Raw genomic sequence first — 23098 nt, 5'->3', positions numbered from 1 at the left:
CCACATAACTGAAGTCCCTCGTCCCTGGTACCGTTCAAGTAAATCTCTCCTGCACCCTCTTTAAGGTCTTGACATCCTTCCCAAAGTGTCGGGCCCAGAATTGAACACAATACTCCAGCTGAGGCCTAACCAGTGCCTTATAAAGGTTCAGCATAACTTACTTGCTTTTGTACTCTATGCCTCTATTAATAAAGCCCAGGATCTCATATGCATTTTTAACAGTCTTCTCAACTTGTCTTGCCACCTTCAAAGGTTTGTGTATATGCACCCCCAGATCTCTCTGTTCCTGAACCCCCTTTAAAATTGTACCATTTAGTTTTTATTGCCTTTCCTCATTCTTCCTACCAAAATGCATCACTTCATACTTCTCTGTGTTAAATTTCATCTGCCATGTGTCATCCCATTTCACCAGTCTGTCTATGTCTTCCTGAAGTCTGTTACTATCCTTCACATTGCTTACTACATTTTCAAGTTTCATGTCATCTGCAAACTTTGAAATTATACTCTCTACACCCAAGTCTAGGTCATTTATATCAAAAAGAACTGTGGTCTTAATACAGACTCCTGGGGAACACCACTGTCTACTTCCCTCCAGCCTGAAAAACAACCGTTCTCCACTACTCTCTGCTTTCTGTCCCTTAGCCAATTTTGTATCCATGCTGCCACTGTCCCTTTAATCCCATGGGCTTTAATTTTGCTAACAAGTCTATTATGTGGTACTTTATCAAATGCCTTTTGAAAGTCCATATACACATCAACTGCACTACCCTCATTAACCCTCTCAGTTACTTCATTAAAGAACTTAATCAAGTTAGTCAAACATGACTTTCCTTTAACAAATTCATGCTGACTTTTATTTCTTAGCCCATACTTTTCCAAGTGCCAATTAATTTTGTCTCAGATTATTGTCTCAAAGTTTCCCCACCACCGATGTTAGGTTGACTGGCCTGTAATTGCCAGATTTATCCCTCTCCCCTTTTTTGAACAGGAGTGTAACATTTGCAATCCTCCAGGCCTCCGGCACCATGCCCAATTCTAAAGGTGGATTGGAAGATTGCGACCAGATCCTCCGCAATTTCCACCCTTACTTCCCTTAGAAACGTAGGATGCATCCCATCTGGACTGAGTGACTTTTCTACTTTGAGTACTGTCAATCTTTTAAGTACCTCCTCTTTATCTATTTTTATCATATCCAATATCACGACTACCTCCTCTTTTACTGCTACAATGGCAGCATCCTCTTCTCTAATGAAGACGGATGCGAAGTAATCATTTAGTACCTCACCCATGCCCTTTGCCTCCACAAGATCTTTTTTGTCCCTAATCGGTCCCAGCCTTTCTTTGACTACCCTTTTACTATTTATACATTAATAAAATATATATTTTTGGGTTCCCTTTTGTGTTAGCTACTAATCTATTCTCTCTTTGCCCCTCTTATTCCCTTTTTTAGATCTCCTCAGTACTTTCTGTATTCAGCATGGTTCACTACTGTATTATGAACCTTACATTCATCATAAGCCTCCTTTTTCCGTTTCATTTTAATCTCCGTATCTTTAGTCATCAAAGGAACTCGAGCTTTGGATGCCCTTCCTTTCCCCCTTGTAGTGGAGTATTCACTTGAGGGCACTTTAGATGATATATCACCTTAGGTGATATTCACCTTAGGGCACTAAGAGAGACAAGGAATGAGATTTGTGAGGTGCTGATGGTCATTATAAGAGTCAATGACTGTTAGGAAGCTCCTGTTAGACTGGAAACAAGCTAACACGGTGCCCATTTTCAAAAATGGTAACAAAGTAGACACAGACAACAACAGAAACATCAGTGTCACATTTATATTGGGTAAATGATAGAATCTATTATTCGGAGTAAAACTGAAAGTATTGGAGGGAATTTAAATTGAAGTGTTCAGCCTTACTATCCCGTTCCTGCTAGAATCCCACTGACCACCATTTTAACCATCACTGAAGTTCAGTGGCCGTCGGAAGCATAAATTTATGCAAATTAGGGTTCCATTACATCAATGAGATCCTGACTGGATTTTAACTTGGGCCTGAGTGGAGAAGCTGCCGCAACTTTCCCGCCAGGTGAAGGCAGGTCAACAGCTGTCGAGGGAACGAAAAGACCCTCCAAGGCAAGTCAAAATCTTTCCTTCATGTGGCCAGGAGGAGCAGGTATGCTCCTCTGGGCCCTACAAGGAAAGTTGCACCCCCCCCGCCCCCGCACCTTTACCTCCTGCGAGACCCTCACCAAACCCCTTCCCCGCGACTTACCTGCTTCCTTTGGTGCTGGCCAGCAGACTGCAGCCGCCTGAACTTCCACTCCTACTCGCCAGCCAATTGCCGCTTTTTCCTGCCCGTTTGGGATGGGCAGCTGACTGGGTGGCATGCAAATGAGTCCCGGGAGTTAAAACATTCCAGGCCTGAAATCTGGGCTTGCGAGTGTATTTTGTTCACTCGCCCTGCTCCCTGCCTGCCCAAAACCTGCTGGGGGTTAAAATTGCTCCCATTAACTCAAGTTTACTTTCCCTATGTCATGAAGAATCTTATATATCTGTATATAATCCTCTCCGAGACATCTCCTTTAGAGGCTTACGTGCCCTAACTTACCAACTCGTAAATCATTAGGGACAGAGTGACTGAGCATTTGGACAAATGTGAGCTGATCAGAGAGAGGCAGCATGGATTTGTAACGAGTAAGTCATGCCTAATGAATTTTTTGAGGCAGTAATAGACGTGTTAGATAAGGTGTCTATGGATGTTATCTATATGGACTTCCAGTTGGCATTCGACAAGGTTCCACATAAGAGACGGTTAACAAAAATGAGAGCCATGGAATTGGAGCCAACCTATTGGCTTGGATAGGGAATTGGTTAGGAGATGGAGACAGAGAGAAAGTATAATGGGTATATACTCAAATTGGCAGGATGTGACTAGTGGTGTCCCTCAGGAATCTGTGCTGGGTCCTCAGCTTTTCACTATATTTATAAATGACTTGAAGGAATAGAGAGCCGTACATCTAAATTTCCAGACGACACTAAGTTAGGTGGCACAGTAACTAATGTAGATGAGAGGAGAAAGATGCAAAGGGACATTGATAGATTAAGTTAGTGGGTAAAACTGTGGCAGATGGAGTTCAACGTAGAAAAGTGTGAGGTCATCACTTTGGACCTAAGATAGGTCAAAGTATTTCCTAAATGATCAGAAGCTAGGAACTGTGGAAGAGCAGAAAGATTTAGTGGTCCAAGTACAGAAATCACTAAAAGCTACTGGAAATGTACAAAAAAATAATTTAAAAGGCTAATGGAATGTTGGCCTTTATCTCGAGAAGGCTGGAATACAAACGGGTGGAATTTATGTCACGGCTGGAGTACTGCATTCAGTTCTGGGCACTGCAACTCCAGACGGATATTTTGGCCTTGGAGGGGGTGCAGCGCAGATTCACCAGAATAATAACGGGGCTAAAACGATTAAATTATGAGGACAGGTTCCATGAACTAAGCTTGTATTCCCTTGATTATAGATAATTAAGGGATAATCTAATTGACATGTTTAAGATGATCAAAGGAGTTGATAGGGTAGAGAGAAACTATTTCCTCTGGTGGAGAGTCTAGAACAAGGGGACATAACCTTAAAGTTAGAGCTGGACCAGGGGTGATGTCAGAAAGCACTTCTTCACACAAAGGGTAGTGGAAATCTGGAACTCTTTCCCCCATAAAAGCTGTTGAGGTCAGTTGAAAATTTCAAAACTGAGACTGATTGATTTTTGTTAGGCAAGGGTATTGAAGGTTATGGAACCAAGGTGGGTAAATGGAGTTAAGATACAGATCATCCATAATCTAACTGAAGAGGGTCCAGGTGCTGAATGGCCTACTCCTGTTCCTATGTTTCCTGGGGATTGCATCATACCAAGAGGCTGCCTCACAGCACTTAGAATGACCTTTGCTGATAATTTTGCAAAGAACCCAAATAGCACTTTTGAGTTAGTGCTCACCCAAATACGATATAAGCACTTAGGTTTTGGTGCCAAATACTGCTTCGTTTTTTCCTCTATTAAAATAACATGTAAAACATGTACAGCGCGTAAGTTAAACAACGTGATCTCCTTATAAATTCTATTTTGCTGCAAAAAGTGAGGTCGGTTTTCGAAATATGCAGTTAGATCCATTTATTTCTGCTAATTGTAAACAATTTGACAACACCAAGTTATAGTCCAACAAATTTATTTTAAATTCCACAAGCTTTCGGAGGCTTCCTCCTTCCTCAGGTGAACGGTGTGGAACGGCTTCCTCCTTCCTCAGGGGAACGGCATTTCCACACCGTTCACCTGAGGAAGGAGGAAGCCTCCGAAAGCTTGTGGAATTTAAAATAAATTTGTTGGACTATAACTTGGTGTTGTCAAATTGTTTACAGTTGTCAACCCCAGTCCATCACCGGCATCTCCACATCATTATTTCTGCTAACCCCTCCTAGCCCAATTTAGAGTGACGGTTCATCCGACGGGCGTATTGGATTTTTCCATTTATAATCACACAAGGGAGGTTGAAGCATCGTGTTGTCCGGTCAATTCTTTATATGCTTGCGGTTTTGTTACTAATAACACGCAACGTATTGTTATGGGATGCAAAGGGAACTCGAAAGGCAAATAGAAGTAATGAATGTCCCTTTATTAAACCTGATGATGACGGTGACGGCAGAGCTTACCTCTTCCCTACCAATAGTGGTGTTGGAACTTGACAGAGATTTCTTCACAAGTTTGAACGGAGCATCTTTCCTGTTGGGAGAAGGGCGAGCGTTAGTGGTGAACAATACAAAAAAAAACTTTACAAAATGTCCAGTGAAGTTAAGCAAAGGAAGAAAAACGTTGCTGCTAGTAAGCAAAGCGACGGAGTTAGGGAGCAGAATGTGAAAGGGAAGGTGTCGGAGGAGCCGGAGCCGGAGACTGAGCGCTGCAGCAAGGGCAGCCCGGCAGGGAGGCGAGAGGTGGATGTGAGGAGTGCGCTGTGTCTGCTCTCGCTCCTCGCCAGCGCGGCGCTCGCAGGGTAAGGAAGGAAAGAAAGAAAAGCGCAAGTGGCGTCTCTTCAATGAGGAGTTAGTAATGCCAAAGTACTCACTGTAGGGTTTAATACTGCGGAGAGAATTATTCGATCCTAGAGGTTGAAGGAACAAGAAAGTTTTTTTTTAAAAGAGCTAAAATAAACAAAAAACAACTCAATGGTCTGGGTGGAAACCTAGATTTTAGCCGGGCTGACAACTGTGTGGCTTTCCGATGAGCCAAGAGTACTTTTAAATCAATGTGTGTGTGTTCTAAAAGTAGCTAAGAACTATGGTTATGATATTCTACTAATTAATTGAAATTGAGCTCCAAACGCTGGCCTCACGCGGGGCCTGTTTGGTTGATTTTAGTTTCAGTCAAGGATTTGGGAGTCACTGAACGTAAATCTAAATCAAAAATTTTGGGCAAAATTTCTATCCCAAAAACCAACACAACGAAAGATTGGGAAAAAAAGTAAATAAAATCCAGCTAGGCGGGGCTCAAGACTGGACTCCCCGCAAAAATACTTGTAAACGCACCAGAATAACCCGTATTTTTCCCAGAAAGGACCTGGAAGCAGATTTGTGGACGTGGTCGGTTCCTTTTCAAACAGTTTTGCGAGGTTGACGTTGGAACGCGTGGGATTGTGAACCCCGGGGTCCCGAAACTCAGCTTCTGTTGGACTTGATTCGCCGCCGCCTAAAGAACTTTGCTTTAGAATGGATTAATTTCAGAAACGCAGTATTGTTTCTCTTTTTAATTGATTTTTTTTTTGCTGTGCTTTGAGTGTTCATTTAATATCGGTACACGTTTCACGTATTTCTATACCATATGTGCATTTACTGCACGTAGCGATTTGAAACCGGTACCTCCTTTATCGGAATGCCAGCGCGAAGTTATACCGTCAACCCCGCCAGGGAGAATGGAGTTTTGCCTATGTTATGCTGTCCGGTGCCTAGATACCAATTATTTTTTTAATGCCAATCAAGAGGTGATGGGATAGGCTACTTATTGAGAACACTAAGAAATTTTAAAAGTTACCAGATGCCTTGGAAACGTTTTAGCGTTTTCTTTGTCCAAGTTGCAATTATGTTGCAGTCCATTCAAAGCCGAAGTATTGGCAGGCGACCTTCTCAAGGCGGTTTGCACCACTAGCCAAAATGCAATGCAGTTATGTCAGCATCATCACATCTTGGGCCTTTGTAAGTAAACCCATAAGGAGACACTGGGTTGCCCAGTGTCATCAATCCAAATAAAAGAAAACTAACAAAAGTTGCCTTCCCTTTTATAGGTAGCACAAACAATAAACACCCAAATCATACAAAAGGAAAAGGAAACTGATCAAATTAATTGAGTATTATTGTTTCTATCGACCACGCAGTCCAATCCCTGTGATGCCCATCGGTCGCGGAAGGCCTCAAATGTACCGGCGGACACCGCGTGCTCCTTCTCCAGGGCCACCCATCACTTCTTGGGTGCACAGCAATTTTTTTCATGTCAACACAATCAATTTTTTTTCACATTCAATCAGTGCAAAAATTTGGGCGATGCAGAGCTGGCAGTATAACTTAGTGCTGCCCACTTTCATGTCTCAGAATCGTATTGGTGTGAAACTGGTAGCTGCAGTATAACTGAATCATTAGTTATTGAATTTAAATTTAAATCAAACATTTTTGGCAAAAATTGCACACAAGTACCAAATACTTAATTTGTGCACTTCATTCTTTATACAGAAGCAGCTAATAATAATCAACCTTATTGTACTAACATTATAAATAAATAAAAGCTACTTCAATTTTTGCAATCTGGTGAGTCAAAGGAAGAACTTGCATTTATTTAGCACCTTTCACAACCACAGGATGTCAGAAACTTCTGCACAACCAATGAAATACTTTTGACGTGTAGTCACCGTGGTAATATAGGGAGCTGCAATAGCCATTTTGTGCATAGCAAGGTCCCACAAACAGCAATGAGATTAATGACTGGATAACCTGTTAGTTAAAGAATAAATATTGGCCAGGGCACGAGGTGAACCCCCCTGCTCTTTTTCCAAATAGTGCCATGGGATCTTTTACATTCAGCTCAGAGGGCAGAGAGGACCTTGACTTTACATCTCATCCGAAAGACAATACCTCCAACAGTGCAGCACTTTCTAAGTACTGAAGTGTCAATCTAGATTAAGTGCTCAAATCTTTGGATTATGGCTTGAATCCATGACTGCCTGACTCAGGCAGGAGTGCTATCACTGAGCCAAAGCTAACAAAATTTCTATCACTTAAAACAAATCCCTCCATGACCTCATCCCTCCTTGTTTCTATAATATCCTCCAGCCCTAAAATTCCTCTCATCAAACCCTCTATTCCTCTAACTCTAACCTATTATGCATTCTGCCTTTTGCTCCACTATTGGTGGCTTGCATTTTTATCTAAAATACTCTCTCGCAACCTGTCCACTTTCTCTCCTCCTTTAAGACCCTGCTTAAAACCAAGTCCATGGGGACTGTTTCTGTATTAAAGGCACTATATAAATGTGAGTTATATGCCATCCATTTGTGCTCTAACAACATGAGTGCTAGGAATGCCAGCCCATGTAGAGGGGACAATTTAAATTTGAAAGACCCTGCAGGGAGTTAAATTGATTACGAGATGATCCCTTCAACCCCCAGCTCCACAAAATGCAGGTTTTCTTTCGCTCCTCCAGAGTCAGCCAGCTTTGATATTCTGTAACAGGTCCACGGCCTGTCGCAACCATTTTCTTCCCTTCCTCATAGTGGACTTGGGAATCCTACTGGGAGCCTGCCGACATTATTTAAATGGCCCCGTTCCTGGAAAATTGTCAGGGGCGGGGTCCTGAGACAGGCAGAACCGACCACTCAGCTGAAGGATTCCATCAAAGCGGAAAATTCTGGCTTCGCTGTCAACACTCTAAGATTGTTCTCCTTAGAATATAGAAGGTTCAGGGGAGATTTGATAAAGGTGTTTAAAATCATGAACAGTTTTAATAGAGTAAATAAAGAGAAACTGTTTCCAGTGGCAGAAGGGTCGGTAACCAGAGGACACAGAGCCAGAGGCAACATGAGGAAACATTATTTTACGCAGTAAGTTGTTATAATCTGGAATTCACTGCCTGGAGGCAGATTTAGTACTAACTTTCAAAAGGGAATTAGATAAATACTTGAAGGGAAAAAATTTGCAGGGCTAAGGGGAAAGAGCAGGTGAATGGGACTAATTAGATAACTCTTTTGAAGAGCTGGCACAGGCACGATAGGCCGAATGGTCTCCTCCAGTGCTGTACCTTCTATGATAACACTCGCACTTGAACAACGGCCGCCTGTCTTAGGTACCAAAGTGCTGCCAGTGGAATCACACCCAGCAGGAGTGAGGGCCTTCCGGAGAAAGGGGAATGGGAGAGTATTGGTGCAGCAAACTAGAATATTTCAAAGATGTAATCACCTGCATGATTTTAACTATTGACCTTTATTGCTATTGTCCGGAAGCTGCAGATACAGAATCATGAATAAGTTCAACATTGTGAAACTTGTCAATTTTTTTTGCAGGATCATGTTTCAGCAGTCAGCTAAGTTTGCTGATGTGGAACTGAAGTACCAACAGCTGTACATGAAATCTGTAGCTGCCCAGGCCCTGGAAAATGAAATTAGCAAAGTTTCGAAAAAGGTAAATGCGATAAAGCCATCCAAAATATAAATTTTAGCAAAAAAACAAGTGCATGGTAGAGTAAACATAAATTGTCAAAAATGTGCATACGGTTCAGTTAAGAGACAGTACCCCATATTCACTACGTGTGCATGGTGGATCTGGGGGGTCCTGTATTGGTAACCCAGAACTCGTGACATCAAATCCCACCTTGACCAGTTGTGAAATTGAACTCAATAAATCTGGTCATTTGTTGGCTAGAATCAGAAAATCACCACAAAATCATCTGGATTGTTGTAATGGTCCTGAGGGGAAAGGAACTTACCAACCCTACTTGACTCCAGTTCCACAATACGTGGTTGACTTTTAGTACCCTCTGAAGCAGCCCATTCAGTTGTAAAAATATAGAAGAAATCCTCTACCGCCTTCTCGGGTCACCTAAGGTTGGGCAGTAGATGTGGCCTTGCCAGTGTTGCCCACATCCACATAAACCAATAAAATCAATTAAGAAGCCCATAAGGAAACATACAAATTAAGACTTTACTTCTCTTCCTACAAAGCTTGAATACTATTGTTTCTGTACAATTTTAGTTTAGGTGCCTTACCACTATTTAAATTTTTCAAAGAGAAGTGTCACTGTCTCTTTACTAATAATATCCTAGAGAATTATAAGCTAATATTTATATGGAATTATGATGTCCAATAGTTTCATCTTTTTATAATAAATATCTCTTTTTAGTGTATAATTATTGGAATATTTGAATATTTTAGGAAGAAAATACTTGCATTTTTATCATACCTTGTTATTCCTCCCAGGAGCATCTCAAAGCACTTCACGTACAATGAATTACTTTGAAATTCAATGATTGTTGTTGGCTAATAAACCTGGTAGCCATTTTGCCCAAAGAAAGATGTTTTGCAAATATGGCAGCATGGAATTCTGTTTAAATGTGATTTGGAATAGCACCTTTGCTACATATTAAGTTTTATAATTAATTAATCAATGAATTCATAAAACTACTGTAAAGTTGGGTACTAGACAATGCAAGGTGTACAGCTTACCTCAAGTTTCAAAAAGTTTCAGAATTATAAAAGATGTAGATATGATATCTCACTGTTCAGAATATGAGCAAGTATTGTACAAGAAAGGAGAGTTTGTCCTATCGAGCCTTTCTTTCCAATGAACCTTATGCAACTCTCACTGTCTTGGCCTCACCCAAGCTTATTTAACTTCCTGAGAGAGGTGAATAACTATAGGTAAATCTTCCAAAGCATGATGAAATATATCCCTGTTCTCAAAATAACCAAATGAAAACTCCAGTATCAGTCTAATATTAAAATTATGTTGTTCAGTCCTGACCAATTACATTCCTCAATTTTCATCACCATTTTCCCAGCAAGATTGGAGTCCTAGTGTCCCATGGTATTCGATTGTTTATGTCCATACACTTCTCCCATTAATCTTTGAATCCTTTAGTGCCTGGAATTTTTGTGGGGGTTCGTCTGATCTCATGCCATAATTTTTGCGGGAACCCTGGAGAAACAGTATAAACAGCCAGTTATGCTTTTACTGCAGGGTTTTTGGCGAAGTTCAGCGAGAGGTTAGGAAAACTCAATGGAAATTCTACTCCCAGATTTTTCTCCAGTTCTTTTACAAATATGGTAATCAACATAGCATTAATTACTTTTGATAAAGGTCTATTACACATCTGTTAGTATGTGGTGAACAAAGAAACATTTATCAGGTAATTTTATCAGTTCATGTTGCTGGCCTGTTGCCTGTCGGCAATGTATACTGGAAATCTGGCTGGTCACTGAAACTTCTGATATGGGCTGATGCAGGCAAGTCTCCTCACCGGCAGCACAGAGTTGTAAAATTATCTGTTGAATCTCCAGTCTTGCTTCAGTGTTATTAATTTTGTACTCATTGTGAAGGCAAGCTAAATCTTCCCTTTGGTCTCGACATACAAAGGGAAGATTTCTTCCATTCACCACTTGCAGCAGAATTGTGAACACAAAACTGAAGGATCTGTTGGCAGTTTGGCTACACATAGCAATCAGTGGAAATCTTCCTTTACTGTCTCAGGTGTAATGAACTGCTTTGTGTTAGATTTTCCACCAGTTTGATCAGATCCATCAGATATTGTATTTGTGCAATAACTGCTTCCTCGAGTAATCTCAGATAATTGACATTCCCAAGTTATCAAAAAAGCAGCAATTTCAGGCAATTGACACATCTTTACCAAGGACCAATGTCTCTGCTTAAATGCTGATAAAGGTATAAGAACATAAGAAATAGGAGCAGGAGTAGGCCACATGTCCCCTCGAGCCTGCTCTGCCATTCAATCAGATCATTGCTGATCTTCGACCTCAACTCCACTTTCCTGCCCGATCCCCATATCCCTTGATTCCCCTAGAGTCCAAAAATCTATCCATCTCAGTCTTGAATATATTCAATGACTTAGCATCCATAGCCCTCTGGAGTAGAGAATTCCAAAGATTCACAACCCTCTGAGTGAAGAAATTCCTCCTCATCTCAGTCTTAAATGGCCGACCCCTTATCCTGCGCTATGCCCCTTAGTTCTAGACTCTCCAGCCATGGGAAACAACCTCTCAGTATCTACCCTGTCAAACCCCCTGATAATCTTTTATATGTTTCAATTTGATCACCTAAACTCCAGAGAGAATAGGCTCATTCTACTCAGCGTTGCCTCATAGGACAACCCTCTCATCCCAGGAATTAATCTAGTGAACCTTCGCTGCACCGTCTCTAAAGCAAATATATCCTTCCTTAGATAAGGAGAACAAAACTGTACACAATACTCCAGGTGAGGTCTCACCAAAGCCCTGATATGCTTGGGAATTTCCTCGGGGATTCTCCTAATCTGCCACAGTAACTTCAGCAGAAGATAAGTTGAAACTCCAGATAGATGCGTAAATGGGGTTTTCTGCTGAAGTTATAGCAGCCAGTCGGGAGAACGCATTAGGAAGTTCCCGGTGATGAAGATTAGACCATAAAACCACAAGAGATAGGAGCAGGAGTAGGCCATTTGGCCCCTCGAGCCTGCTCTGCCATTTAATGAGATCATGGCTGATATGATTTTTACCTCAACTCCGCTTTCCCACCCTTTCCCCATATCCTTTGGCTCCCTTGCTGATCAAAAATTTGTCTAACTCAGCCTTGAATGTATTCAATGACTCAACCTCCACAGCTTTTTGGGGTAAAGAATTCCAAAGATTCACGACCCTCTGGGAGAAGAAATTCCTCCTCATTTCTGTCTTAAATGGGCGACCCCTTATTCTGGGACTATGCCCCCTAGTTTTAGATTCATCCATGAGGGGTAACATCCTCTCAGCATCTACCCTATCGAGTCCCCTCAGAATCTTGTATGTTTCAATAAGATCTCCTCTCATTCTTCTAAACGCCAATGAGTGTAGACCCAACCTGTTCAATCTTTCCTCATAAGACAACCCTTCCATACCCGGAATCAACCTAGTGAACCTTCTCTGAACTGCCTCCAATGTAAGTATGTCCTTCGTTAAATAAGGGCACCAGAACTGTACGCAGTACTCCAGGTGTGGTCTCACCAGCACCCTGTACAGTTGTAGCATGACTTCCCTGCTTTTATACTCCATCCCCCTAGAAATAAAGGCCAATATTCCGTTTGCCTTCCGGATTACCTGCTGCACCTGTATGTTGACTTCATGTGTTTCATGTACAAGGACACCCAGATCCCTCTGTACCGCAGCCTTTTGTAGTATTTCTCCATTCAAATAATATTTTGCTTTTTTATTTTTCCTCCCAAAGTGGATGACTTCACATTTTCCCACATTATATTCCATCTGCCAAATTTTTGCCCATTCGCTTAACCTGTCAATATCCCTTTGCAGACACTTTGTATCCTCATCACAACTTACTTTTCCACATATCTTTGTATCATCAGCAAATTTGGCCACAAGACATTCTGTTCCTTCATCCAAGTCATTGATATATACTGTAAATAGTTGAGGCCCCAGCACTGATCCCTGCAGCACCCCACTAGTTACAGATTGCCATTTTGAAAATGACCCTTTTATCCCGACTCTTTGTTTTCTGTTAGTTAGCCAATCCTCTATCCATGCCAGTATATTACCCCCAATACCATGAGCTCTTATTTTGTGCAGTAATCTTTTATGTGGCACCTTATCGAATGCCTTTTGGAAATCCAAATATACTGCATCCATTAGTTCCCCTTTATCCACCCTGCCCATTACTTCCTCAAAGAACTCTAATAAACCTGTCAGACATGATTTCCCCTCCAAAAAACCATGTTGACTCTCCTTGATTGTATTATGAGTCTCCAAATGTCCTGCTCCTACTTCCTTAATAATGGATTCTAGCTTTTTCCCAATGACAGATGTTAGGCTAACTGGTCTATAGTTACCTGCTTTCTGTCTCACTCCCTTCTTGAATAGGGGTGTTACATTTGCGGTTTTCCAATCCGCTGGGACCTTTCCAGAATCTAGTGAATTCTGGAAGATTACAACCAATGCATCCACTATCTCTGTAGCCACTTTCTTTAAGACCCTCGGATGCAAGCCATCGGGTCCAGGGGACTTGTCAGCCGTTAGACCCATTAGTTTACCTCGTACTTTTTCTCTAGTGATAGTGATTGTTTTTAGTTCCTCCCTCCCCTTTGATTTTCTACTATTATAGGTATGTTATTGGTGTCTTCTACTGTGCAGACAGATACAAAATATCTGTTCAATTCCTCTGCCATTTCCTTGTTTTCCATTATTATTTCTCCATCCTCTAAGGGACCAATGTTTACTTTAGCTGCCCTCTTCCTTTTTATATACTGGTAGAAGCTTTAATTGTCAGTTTTTATATTTGTTGCTAGTTTACTCTCATAATTAATTTTCTCCTTCTTTATTATTCTTTTAGTCATCCTTTGCTGGTTTTTAAAGTTTTCCCAGTCTTCAGGCTTATCAGTAATCTTTGCCATGTTGTATGCTTTTTCTTTTAACTTGATACCATCCTTGACTTCCTTAGTTAGCCATGGTTGGTTCACCCTTTTTGTGGAGTCTTTCCTCCTCACAGGGATATATTTTTGTTGCGAGTCATAAAATATCTTTTTAAATGTTTGCCACTGCTTATCCACCATCATACCATCTAATCTGTCTACCTGGTCCACTTTAGCCAATTCCGCCCTCATCCCTTTATAATTGCCCTTATTTAAGTTTAATACATTAGTTTCAGACCCAAGATTCTCGCTCTCAAACTGGATGTGAAATTCTATCATGTTATGATCACTGCTTCCCAAGGGATCCTTTACTTTGAGATCATTAATTAATCCTGTTTCGTTCCCCATTACCAGATCCAAAATGGCCTGTTCCCTGGTTGGTTCCCTGTCGTATTGGTCTAAGAAAGAGTCCCTAATACACTCTATGAACTCCTTCTCAGTGCTATTTTTGCCAATTTGATTTGTCCAATCTCTGTAAAAGTTAAAATCGCCCATGATTATTGCATTACCTTTTTTACAAGCCCCCCTTATTTCCTGATTTATATTTTGCCTTACAGTGTAGCTACTGTTAGGGGGCCTATATACTACTCCCACCAGTGATTCCTTTCCCTTGCTATTTCTTACCTCCACCCAAATTGATTCGACATCTTGATCTTCTGAGCCAAGATCATTTCTCACTATTATACCAATTTCATCCTTTATTAACAGAGCTACCCCACCACCTTTACCTTTTTTCCTATCCTTCCGAAATGTTAAATAACCCTGAATATTTAGCTCCCAACCTTGGTCACCTTGCAACTATGTCTGGGTAATGGCCACGAGATCATACCCATTTGTTTCTATTTGTGCCATCAATTCATCTATCTTATTACAAATGCTTGCGCGCATTCAGATAAAGAACCTTTAATTTTGTCTTTTTACCATTCTTTCCTACCCCGGCCCCATTTGCTAGTACGCTCTGTCCCTTCCTGACACACTTGGTTTATCATTACCCCCATCACTTTCCTGTACTACGTCCTTGTCTTTTCTCTTTATCAATCTAAACTTCGCCCCACCTGAGCACCCCCCCCCGCCTCACACATCTAGTTTAAAGCCTTCTCTACCGCCCTAGTTATTTGGTTTGCCAGAACACTGGTCCCAGCATGGTTCAGGTGAAGCCCGTCCCAACGGAACAGCTCCCTCTTTCCCCAGTACTGGTGCCAGTGCCCCATGAATCGAAACCCACTTCTCCCAAACCAATCTTTGAGCCACGCATTCATCTCTCTGATTTGATTTACCCTGTGCCAATTTGCTCGTGGCTCAGGTAATAATCCAGAAATTATCACCTTTGTGGTTCTGCTTTTTAATTTAGTCCCTAGCTGCTCAAACTCCCTCAGCAGAACCTCTTTCTTAGTCCTACCTATGTCGTTGGTACCTACATGGACCACGACAACTGGATCCTCCCCCTCCCACTCAAAGTTTCTCTCCAGCCCTGAGGAGATGTCCTTAATCCTGGCACCGGGTAGGCAACACAGCCTTCGGGATTCTCACTCTTGGCTGCAGAGAACAGTGTCTATCCCTCTAACTATACTGTCACCTGCTACAACCACATTCCTTTTTACTCCCCCCACTTGAATGGCCCCCGAACCACGGTGCCTTGGCCAGTTCACTCATCCACAAGGGCTGCAAGAACCTCGTATCTGTTGGAGAAGTGCAGAGGCTGAGGCTCCTGCAATGCTACCTCCTGGATCCCCGTACCTGCCTAACTTGCAGTCACACCCTCCTGTCCCTGACCACGTGCCAATTCTACAGCATTTAGTCTAAGGGGCGTGACTGCCTCCTGGATCAAAGTGTCCAGGTAACTTTCTCTCTCCCTGATGCATCGCAATGTCTGCAGCTCGGACTCCAGCTCCTCAACTCGGAGCCGAAGTTCCTCAAGTTGCAGACACTTACCGCAGATGTAGTCGCCCTGGACAAAACTGTCCAGTAGCTCCCACATATTGCAGCAGCAACACATCTCCTGCCCTGTCATAACTATTTGATTTATTTAATTGATTACTACAATGCCAATCAAATTATTTTTAGGTTGAACCGAGTACTGGATTTGAAGACCTGTGCTCATCACTGGGCCCTGTGAAGGCAAATCTTCTCCGCTCCACTTGAGCCATTCCAATGAAATTACCCATAATGTATTTTTCTTCTTCATTCAGTTGTGATACATACATTATTCACCTTCAGGTTTAGTAGTGGTCATTGTTTAATGAAAGAATGAACTCTCTATGCCACATATAGGATAGGGCGGGGAAGTGGGGCTAGCTGGATTGCTCTTGCATAGAGCCGGCACGGACTCGATGGGCCGAATGGCCTCCTTCCGTGCTGTAACCTTTCTGTGATTCTAAATCCTGCTTCATTCCTTATGGTGTGGTGCATATTTTCTCAGATGCTAATTTTTCAAGTATGGTTTTGGCCATCTCTGGATACTATACATCATACTAATCTTTATAAGCCTATGAGCTAAACTGTTTCTAGCTGTAAATAAAAAAAAATACTGTTTTGCATTTTGTTGACTTTCACAGTACAAAAATAGTTATTTTGTTACTGCACATATTACTGCAATACTGAAGGGTTATTTTCATGTAACAGGCAAGGATTTACTTCCCAATCATTTGATCAGGAGGGAATGGGCCCAGTGGTCTCTTTGCAGTACCTTATGTCTGTTCCAGAAAGAATATCTCAACAAAGAGACCACTGGGCCCATTCCCTCCTGATCAAATGATTGGGAAGTAAATCCTTGCCTGTTACATGAGAATAACCCTTCAGTATTGCAGTAATATGTGCAGTAACAAAATAACTATTTTTGTACTGTGAAAGTCAACAAAATTCAAAACAATATTTTGTTTTTGTTATTTACAGCTAGAAACAGTTTAGCTCGTAGGCTTATAAAGATTAGTATGATGTATAGTATCCAGAGATGGCCAGAAATGGGGATGTTCACTGATGATTGCACAGTGTTCAGCTCCATTCACAACCGCTCAAATAATGAAGCAGTCCGAGCCCACATGCAGCAAGACCTGGACAACATCCAGGCTTAGGCTCATAAGTGGCAAGTAACATTCACGTCAGACAAATGCCAGGCAATGACCATCTCCAACAAGAGAGGGTCTAACCACCTCCCCTTGACATTCAATGGCATTACCATCGCCGAATCCCCCACTATCAACACCCTGGGGGTCACCATTGATCAGAAACTTGACTGGACCAGCCATATAAATACTGTGGCTACAAGAGCAGGTCAGAGGCTGGGTATTCTGCAGCGAGTGACTCACCTCCTGACTCCCCAAAGCCTTTCCACCATCTACAAGGCACAAGTCAGGAGTATGATGGAATACTCTCCACTTGCCTGGATGAGTGCAGCTCCAACAACACTCAAGAAGCTCAACACCATCCAGGGCAAAGCAGCCCGCTTGATTGTCACCCCATCCACCACCCTAAACATTCGCTCCCTTCATCACCGGTTCACTGTGGCTGCAGTGTGTACCATCCACAGGATGCACTGCAGCAACTCGCCAAGGCTTCTTCGACAGCACCTCCCAAACCCACGACCTCTACCACCTAGAAGGACAAGGGCTGCAGGCACATGGGAATAACACCACCTGCACGTTCCCTTCCAAGTCACACACCATCCCGACTTGGAAATATATCGCCGTTCTTTCATTGTTGCTGGGTCAAAATCCTGGAGCTCCCTTCCTAATAGCACTGTTGGAGAACCTTCACCACACGGACTGCAGCAGTTCAAGATGGCAGCTCATCACCACCTTCTCAAGGGCAATTAGGGATGGGCAATAAATGCTGGCCTCGCCAGCGACGCCCACATCTCATGAACGAATAAAAAAAATTGATGATTCTCCAACCATGCCTAGAAACTGTTCATTGACAGAATATCTTTCTGATTTTCATATCACACTTAACAAACTGTATGCAAAGTTTAACCTTTTAGAAGAATGATGACTACTGTATCTAAAGGCGACTAGTCAACTTTTTCCAAAATTTAATTTTTAAACATTGAATTGCCAGGGCTATAAGAATCACAACTTTTTTTAGATTTGCATGATAATAGTCAAAGTTTCTGAATCTTGTATATGAGTAAGTATTTATTTCAGAGACAGTATATGGAAACATTTCCAATGACTAAAGCTTGCACAGCGCAGCACAAGTCCTTTTATATTGAGCATGGTATTTAAATTAGTTTACCTTTCCTGCACCACAAATGAATTATTTGCCAAGATACAATCAAGTTACTAATCCTGCAGGAAGTACAAGTCATGTGGAAGCACATCTCTGTTTGATTTTTTAATATACATCTTAGATTGTCTTGGTCTGGCTGTGTATATTATGAAATCATTTCATTTATTACAGTTCTGGCATTCAATTGGCTGAAAAGCTAGCCTTTGGAATTATTTTTCAACCAATCAAAGGCAAACCTTTCAATGTCTTCCCCATCATCAAAATGGTTGTTGGAACTGAAGGATAGAAAAAGTACTTGAAGTTATATCCTTTTTTTAAAAAAAGGAAATAAATAGTAGAAATAACATAGTAGGCTTTATTTGTTACAAATATAGCCCTTTTCTTGCACCGAGGAGCATCAGACACTCGTTTGTCAAGAATAGTTAACGTAGAAAAAGATGCAAAGTAGTTTTACATAGAATAAAGATCCCTCTACTCTGTCCCAAAAATGTGCCTCGGCTCCAAACTCAGAGGAGGAGCAGTCATTTTCCCTTTTCCAGCACCAGCTAGCTTGTGGGCTGCCTGAGTGAATTAGCCAATTTGGTGCCAATAAGTGTCAACTTTGGGGCACATTTGTGCTGTTGGCCACTGCCTACTAGGAACTAGATTGAGACTATCCAAACTAATTTCCCAGTGGACCTCTCCAGTTAGCAGAGATAAGAAAATTAAGGTAGTAATTAATGTATATAGGCTTTCATCTCTGGGCTGGGCTGAATTTAATCCCAGGTCCCATAAGTGAAAGGTCACTATCTAATCCACTGCACCACCTATGTTTGTTTTTGTAGTGTAGGGTTAATGTTGTAGTAATAAAGCTAGCCCTGACCTCTTAGTAATATTATTACTGTAATGTTAGTGTTTGTTTAAGCATAATAATGTGAGAGTTCGGATGTTCAAAAATGGCAGGCCAAGGAACCTGGAATTTTCCTGCATGCAACAACAGTATATATTCCTCTCATCGCACTGGATTACTTTTTGAACATTTCTAACTATTTTTCACGGGATTTTGTGAGCATTGGTCTCTTTTATACTTTAGTCCAATGCTTCCAAAAATCTTGTTGTGACAGTCCTTTTAATATCGTTTCAAAATTGTGCTGCAGTATACTCATATGAACGATACTTGGTGTGCACATTTATTGGCCACTTACCTCTGACACATACTGAATTGTTGAATTATTTCTAATAAATTAAAGTCCTTTGAAAAACAGTTCCGGAGAACTTTACTTCTATGTTTTAGACCCCTCTGAGGAATTGGTCAGCGATGTGAGGAATAGGTTCCTGCTTCGCTTTTTTTTTGTTCCTTCTGTGGCCTAACCAGCGGTCCTTAAAGGCACCATTGGCGGCTGGCACCAAAAACATGAGCACTGTGCTCCTCCCTGTACCCATGCACAACTATCAGCTGCTGTTGGCCTACGTTTGTCCCCTTTCTGTTCCCTTCCCAGGACTTACCTAAGGGCCACTGCCAGTGTGGCAGCTAACCCAAATTGGAGCTCAGAAGACTGGTGAGCTGCCTCTGGAGGCCCAACAGGTGCCCTCAGCTCACCGGAAATATTAAGATGAGTCCCTAGGCCCAATTTCAGACAAGCCTTGGCCCTCTGGCTTCTGGCGTGTGAAATTCCGTGCCCGAAAATGAGCCCAAACAAAGTTCTAGGACAATGTCTTGAATTCAAGTTTCAAAAAAGAGGTCTGCCGATTAGCAACAAGTACATTTTCTAATTATTTCAGAATAAATTTGGTCAAATTTTTATAGATGATTAAGTAGATCTGCACCTGTTTTGTGTTGTGGATGCAGCTGGAATCATCAGAAGAGGTCCTGCAGAAAGCGCTATCATCTAGTTCGGTCATGACCCTCTTTGAACAGGAGATGTCAGAGCTGCGTAGCAATATGAATAGCGTACAGAGTAAAGAACAGACAATAGCAAGAAAAATGCAGAATATAAATAAGAACTTTCAAAATATTTCAGACACCTGGAAACAAAGCTTAAATGAAATAAACAGTGAGATTGCAAACCTGAAGTCAGAGTCTAAGAACATGCATAACAAAATTTCATCAGAAATTAACACAGTTGAACAAGGTGTGAAGGAGCTCAGTGAAAAGATGGAAGATTTAGAAGTTAGTACTATGAGAAATACAAAGGCAATCAAGCGACAAGAAGAAGAGGATATCGGCGGCCTTGAGAAGCAAGCAAACTGGAATACAAGAACCATTGAGAAATTGACCGAACAACAGAACAGTTTGATTTCAAAACATACAGATTTAGTAGAAAAACTGACTGAGTATGAACCTAAACTTAAAGAATGCGAAGAACACCTTCCCTCAATTGATGTTGGTGTTCACTCTATCCTTAAAGTATCCAGTGAGCTCCTTAGCGCTGAAAAGAAAATGGATGACCTGACAGTCCAGATGTTTAATTTGGAGGACAATATGCTAAAAGTCATAACTGAGATACTAGATCTAAAAAAAGAACTGGAAGTATTACAGTCTGATGATGTGATTTAAAAGTCAGTAAATAATCTGAATGCCATGAAAGTTACTGTAATGGGACACAATAGAACTGAGAAAGAAGGGCAGAGTTCAGAAGAAGCATTCTACAATTAAAGTCAATGCTCAATTAGACTGCATGTCACTGTTTTGCTGCCTTCCAGCTTTGCTTTTCAGTGGGGAAAGCAGAATTCCATTGATGCAAACTTAAACATCTGCACCAAGTGCTGATTATTGGACTTCAACTGCTGGTAAAAGAAACAACAGGACATTTCCAACTTCTGCAAGATGAGCAGCATTAAGATGCATGTTTGGTACTGGTGCAACACAAAAGATTGTATTGGACTAATGCAAATATGCAGCAGAAGACATTACAGATGTTAGAAATTAGAGTCTTTGACTAGCTTTTAAAAGTCCTATGTGGGAATTAATATTCTGACTTGATTTAACATATCAAGTTAGAAAAATATTAAATGGTTGCCTTATGTAATTATGGAATAGCATCCACAGTGATTCAGAACTGACATGATTAACCCTTTCATTTACCTGCAGTACAGCATGCTATCTAAAAATAGATGCAAGTGGTTGGAATTAGACAAGTGCGAGTTGCTGTGCTGGTTCAGTTCCAAGGTGAGAGGCATGGGCACAAGTATTTTTGTAATTTAAAAAAATAAATAAATCATAATGTTTGTTTTCACACATTGTTAATGATAGAATAGGTACATTAACGATTCTACATCAGTGATAATACCGCAGCTGAATGAAGCATTAGCAACAATTTGAAGGATATGTGTTTGTTGTGACTAGCAGCTAGTTTGTGAAATTGCAACCATGCCTTTTAGGGAAATTCAAGTGCAGTGAGCTGTGAGGGGTGTCCTTATATTTAATAGCTTCTTTATCTAATTTAACTTGAAACGTTCCATGAAAAAGGCAGAATATAAACACAAATTTATCTTAACTCTTCAGGGATTGAATTTCCTTTTTCTACGTAGTAGATGTTAAACAGGTTCACCGTTAATATATACTATGTTTTGAATAATAAGAAAAAATAAAATACTGCTGATGCTGGAACTCTGAAATAAAAACAGAAAATGCTGGAAATGCTTAGCAGATCAGGCAGCATCTGGGTCCAAAATCCTGGACGTTAACCCTACCTTCGTCTCTCCCGAGTTGCTGCCTGAGTGTTTCCAGCAATTTCTATCTTTATTGAATAAGAAGACTTTGACTTTTGGGTCAGTGATTGTGATTTTGTGCTGTGCTAAAATGTGACAAGAATAAGAATGTAGAAATATGAGCAGGAGTAGGCCATACGGCCCCTCGAGCCTGCTCCACCAGTCAATAAGATCATAGCTGATCTTCGACCTCAACTCCACTTTCCTGCCTGATCCCCATATCCATTGATTCCCCTAGAGTCCAAAAATCTATCTAACTCAGCCTTGAACATACTCAATGACTCAGCATTCACAGCCCTTTGGGGTAGAGAATTCCAAAGATTCACAACCCTTTGAGTGAAAAAATTCCTCCTCATCTGAGACTTAAATGGCTGACCCCTTATCCTGAGACTATGCCCCCTAGTTCTAGACTCCCCAGCCAGTGGAAACAACCTCTCAGCATCTACCCTGTCAAGTCCTCTCAGAATCTTATATGGTTCAATGAGATCACCTCTCATTCTTCTAAACGTCAGAGAATATAGGCCCATTTTACTCAATCTCTCCTCATAGGACAACCCTCTCAGCCCAGGAATCAATCTAGTGAACCTTCGAAGGCAAATATATCCTTCCTTAGATAAGGAGATCAAAACTGTGCACAGTACTCCAGATGTGGTCTCCCCAAAGCCCTATACAATTGTAGCAAGACCTCCTTACTCTTGTACCCCAACCCCCTTGCAATAAAGGTCAACATTTCATTTGCCTTCCTAATTGTTTGCTGTACATGATGTGCATGCTAACTTTCTGTGTTTCTTGTATGAGGACACCCAAGTCTCTCTGAATACCAACATTTAATGGTTTCTCCCCATTTAAAAATATTCTGTTTTTTTAATTCTTCCTACCAAAGTGAATAACCTCACATTTCCCCACATTATACTCCATCTGCCACCTTCTTGCCCACTCACCTAACCTGTCTGTATCCCTTTGCAGACTCTTTGTGTCCTCCTCACAGCTTACTTTCCCACCTAGCTTTGTATCGTCAGCAAACTCAGATACATTACACTTGGTCCTTTCATCTAAGTCATTAATATAGATTGTAAATAGCTGAGGCCTTGCGGCACCCTACTAGTTACAGCAACGATTAAACATATTCAACTTCTTTCCAGATTTGAATAAAATAATGAATCAAAAATGTTGTGTATTTTCCACTTTCCACTTTTAAATCAAAATTAGTTATTGAACTTTAAATCAAGAAACCAATTCAGGAACCTTAATGTACTAAATAACATCAGGGGTCAGATATCTTGGAATTGAACCTGATGCTGATTTATTTCTTGCATTTTTATAGCCTGGTTTTATTATTTCTGTCCAACCCATTTCTCTTCCATTGCTTCTATTGATGTGATGTAAGTAAATGAATATATGTTACAATAAAAGAACATAGGAGTTCAAAATGAAGAGTGAACATTTTTTTTAAATTAAAGAAAAATGTAAGAAGACAAGTTGGAGAAAACATTC

General features: G+C 41.1%; 1 protein-coding gene across 3 annotated transcripts in view; it reads left to right on the top strand.

The window, feature by feature from the left end:
* Positions 1-4698: 4698 nt before the first annotated feature.
* The window catches only part of ikbip (IKBKB interacting protein), a 30107-nt gene continuing 11707 nt past the window's right edge, over positions 4699-23098 (top strand). For 2 of the 3 annotated variants that reach the window (XM_068004857.1, XM_068004858.1), the window contains exons 1-2: positions 4730-5041; positions 8591-8708. In XM_068004857.1, the coding sequence (XP_067860958.1) occupies positions 4830-5041; positions 8591-8708 (330 nt within the window). In that variant the 5' untranslated portion in view covers positions 4730-4829. Of the gene's footprint in view, positions 5042-8590; positions 8709-19742; positions 23005-23098 lie in introns of those variants that run through there. The other variant, XM_068004859.1, reaches the window with a different exon arrangement.

The sequence above is a fragment of the Heptranchias perlo genome, chromosome 24, assembly GCF_035084215.1.
Source record: "Heptranchias perlo isolate sHepPer1 chromosome 24, sHepPer1.hap1, whole genome shotgun sequence".
In the NCBI taxonomy this organism is placed as follows: domain Eukaryota; kingdom Metazoa; phylum Chordata; class Chondrichthyes; order Hexanchiformes; family Hexanchidae; genus Heptranchias; species Heptranchias perlo.
This window is presented reverse-complemented; position numbering and strand designations above follow the sequence as displayed.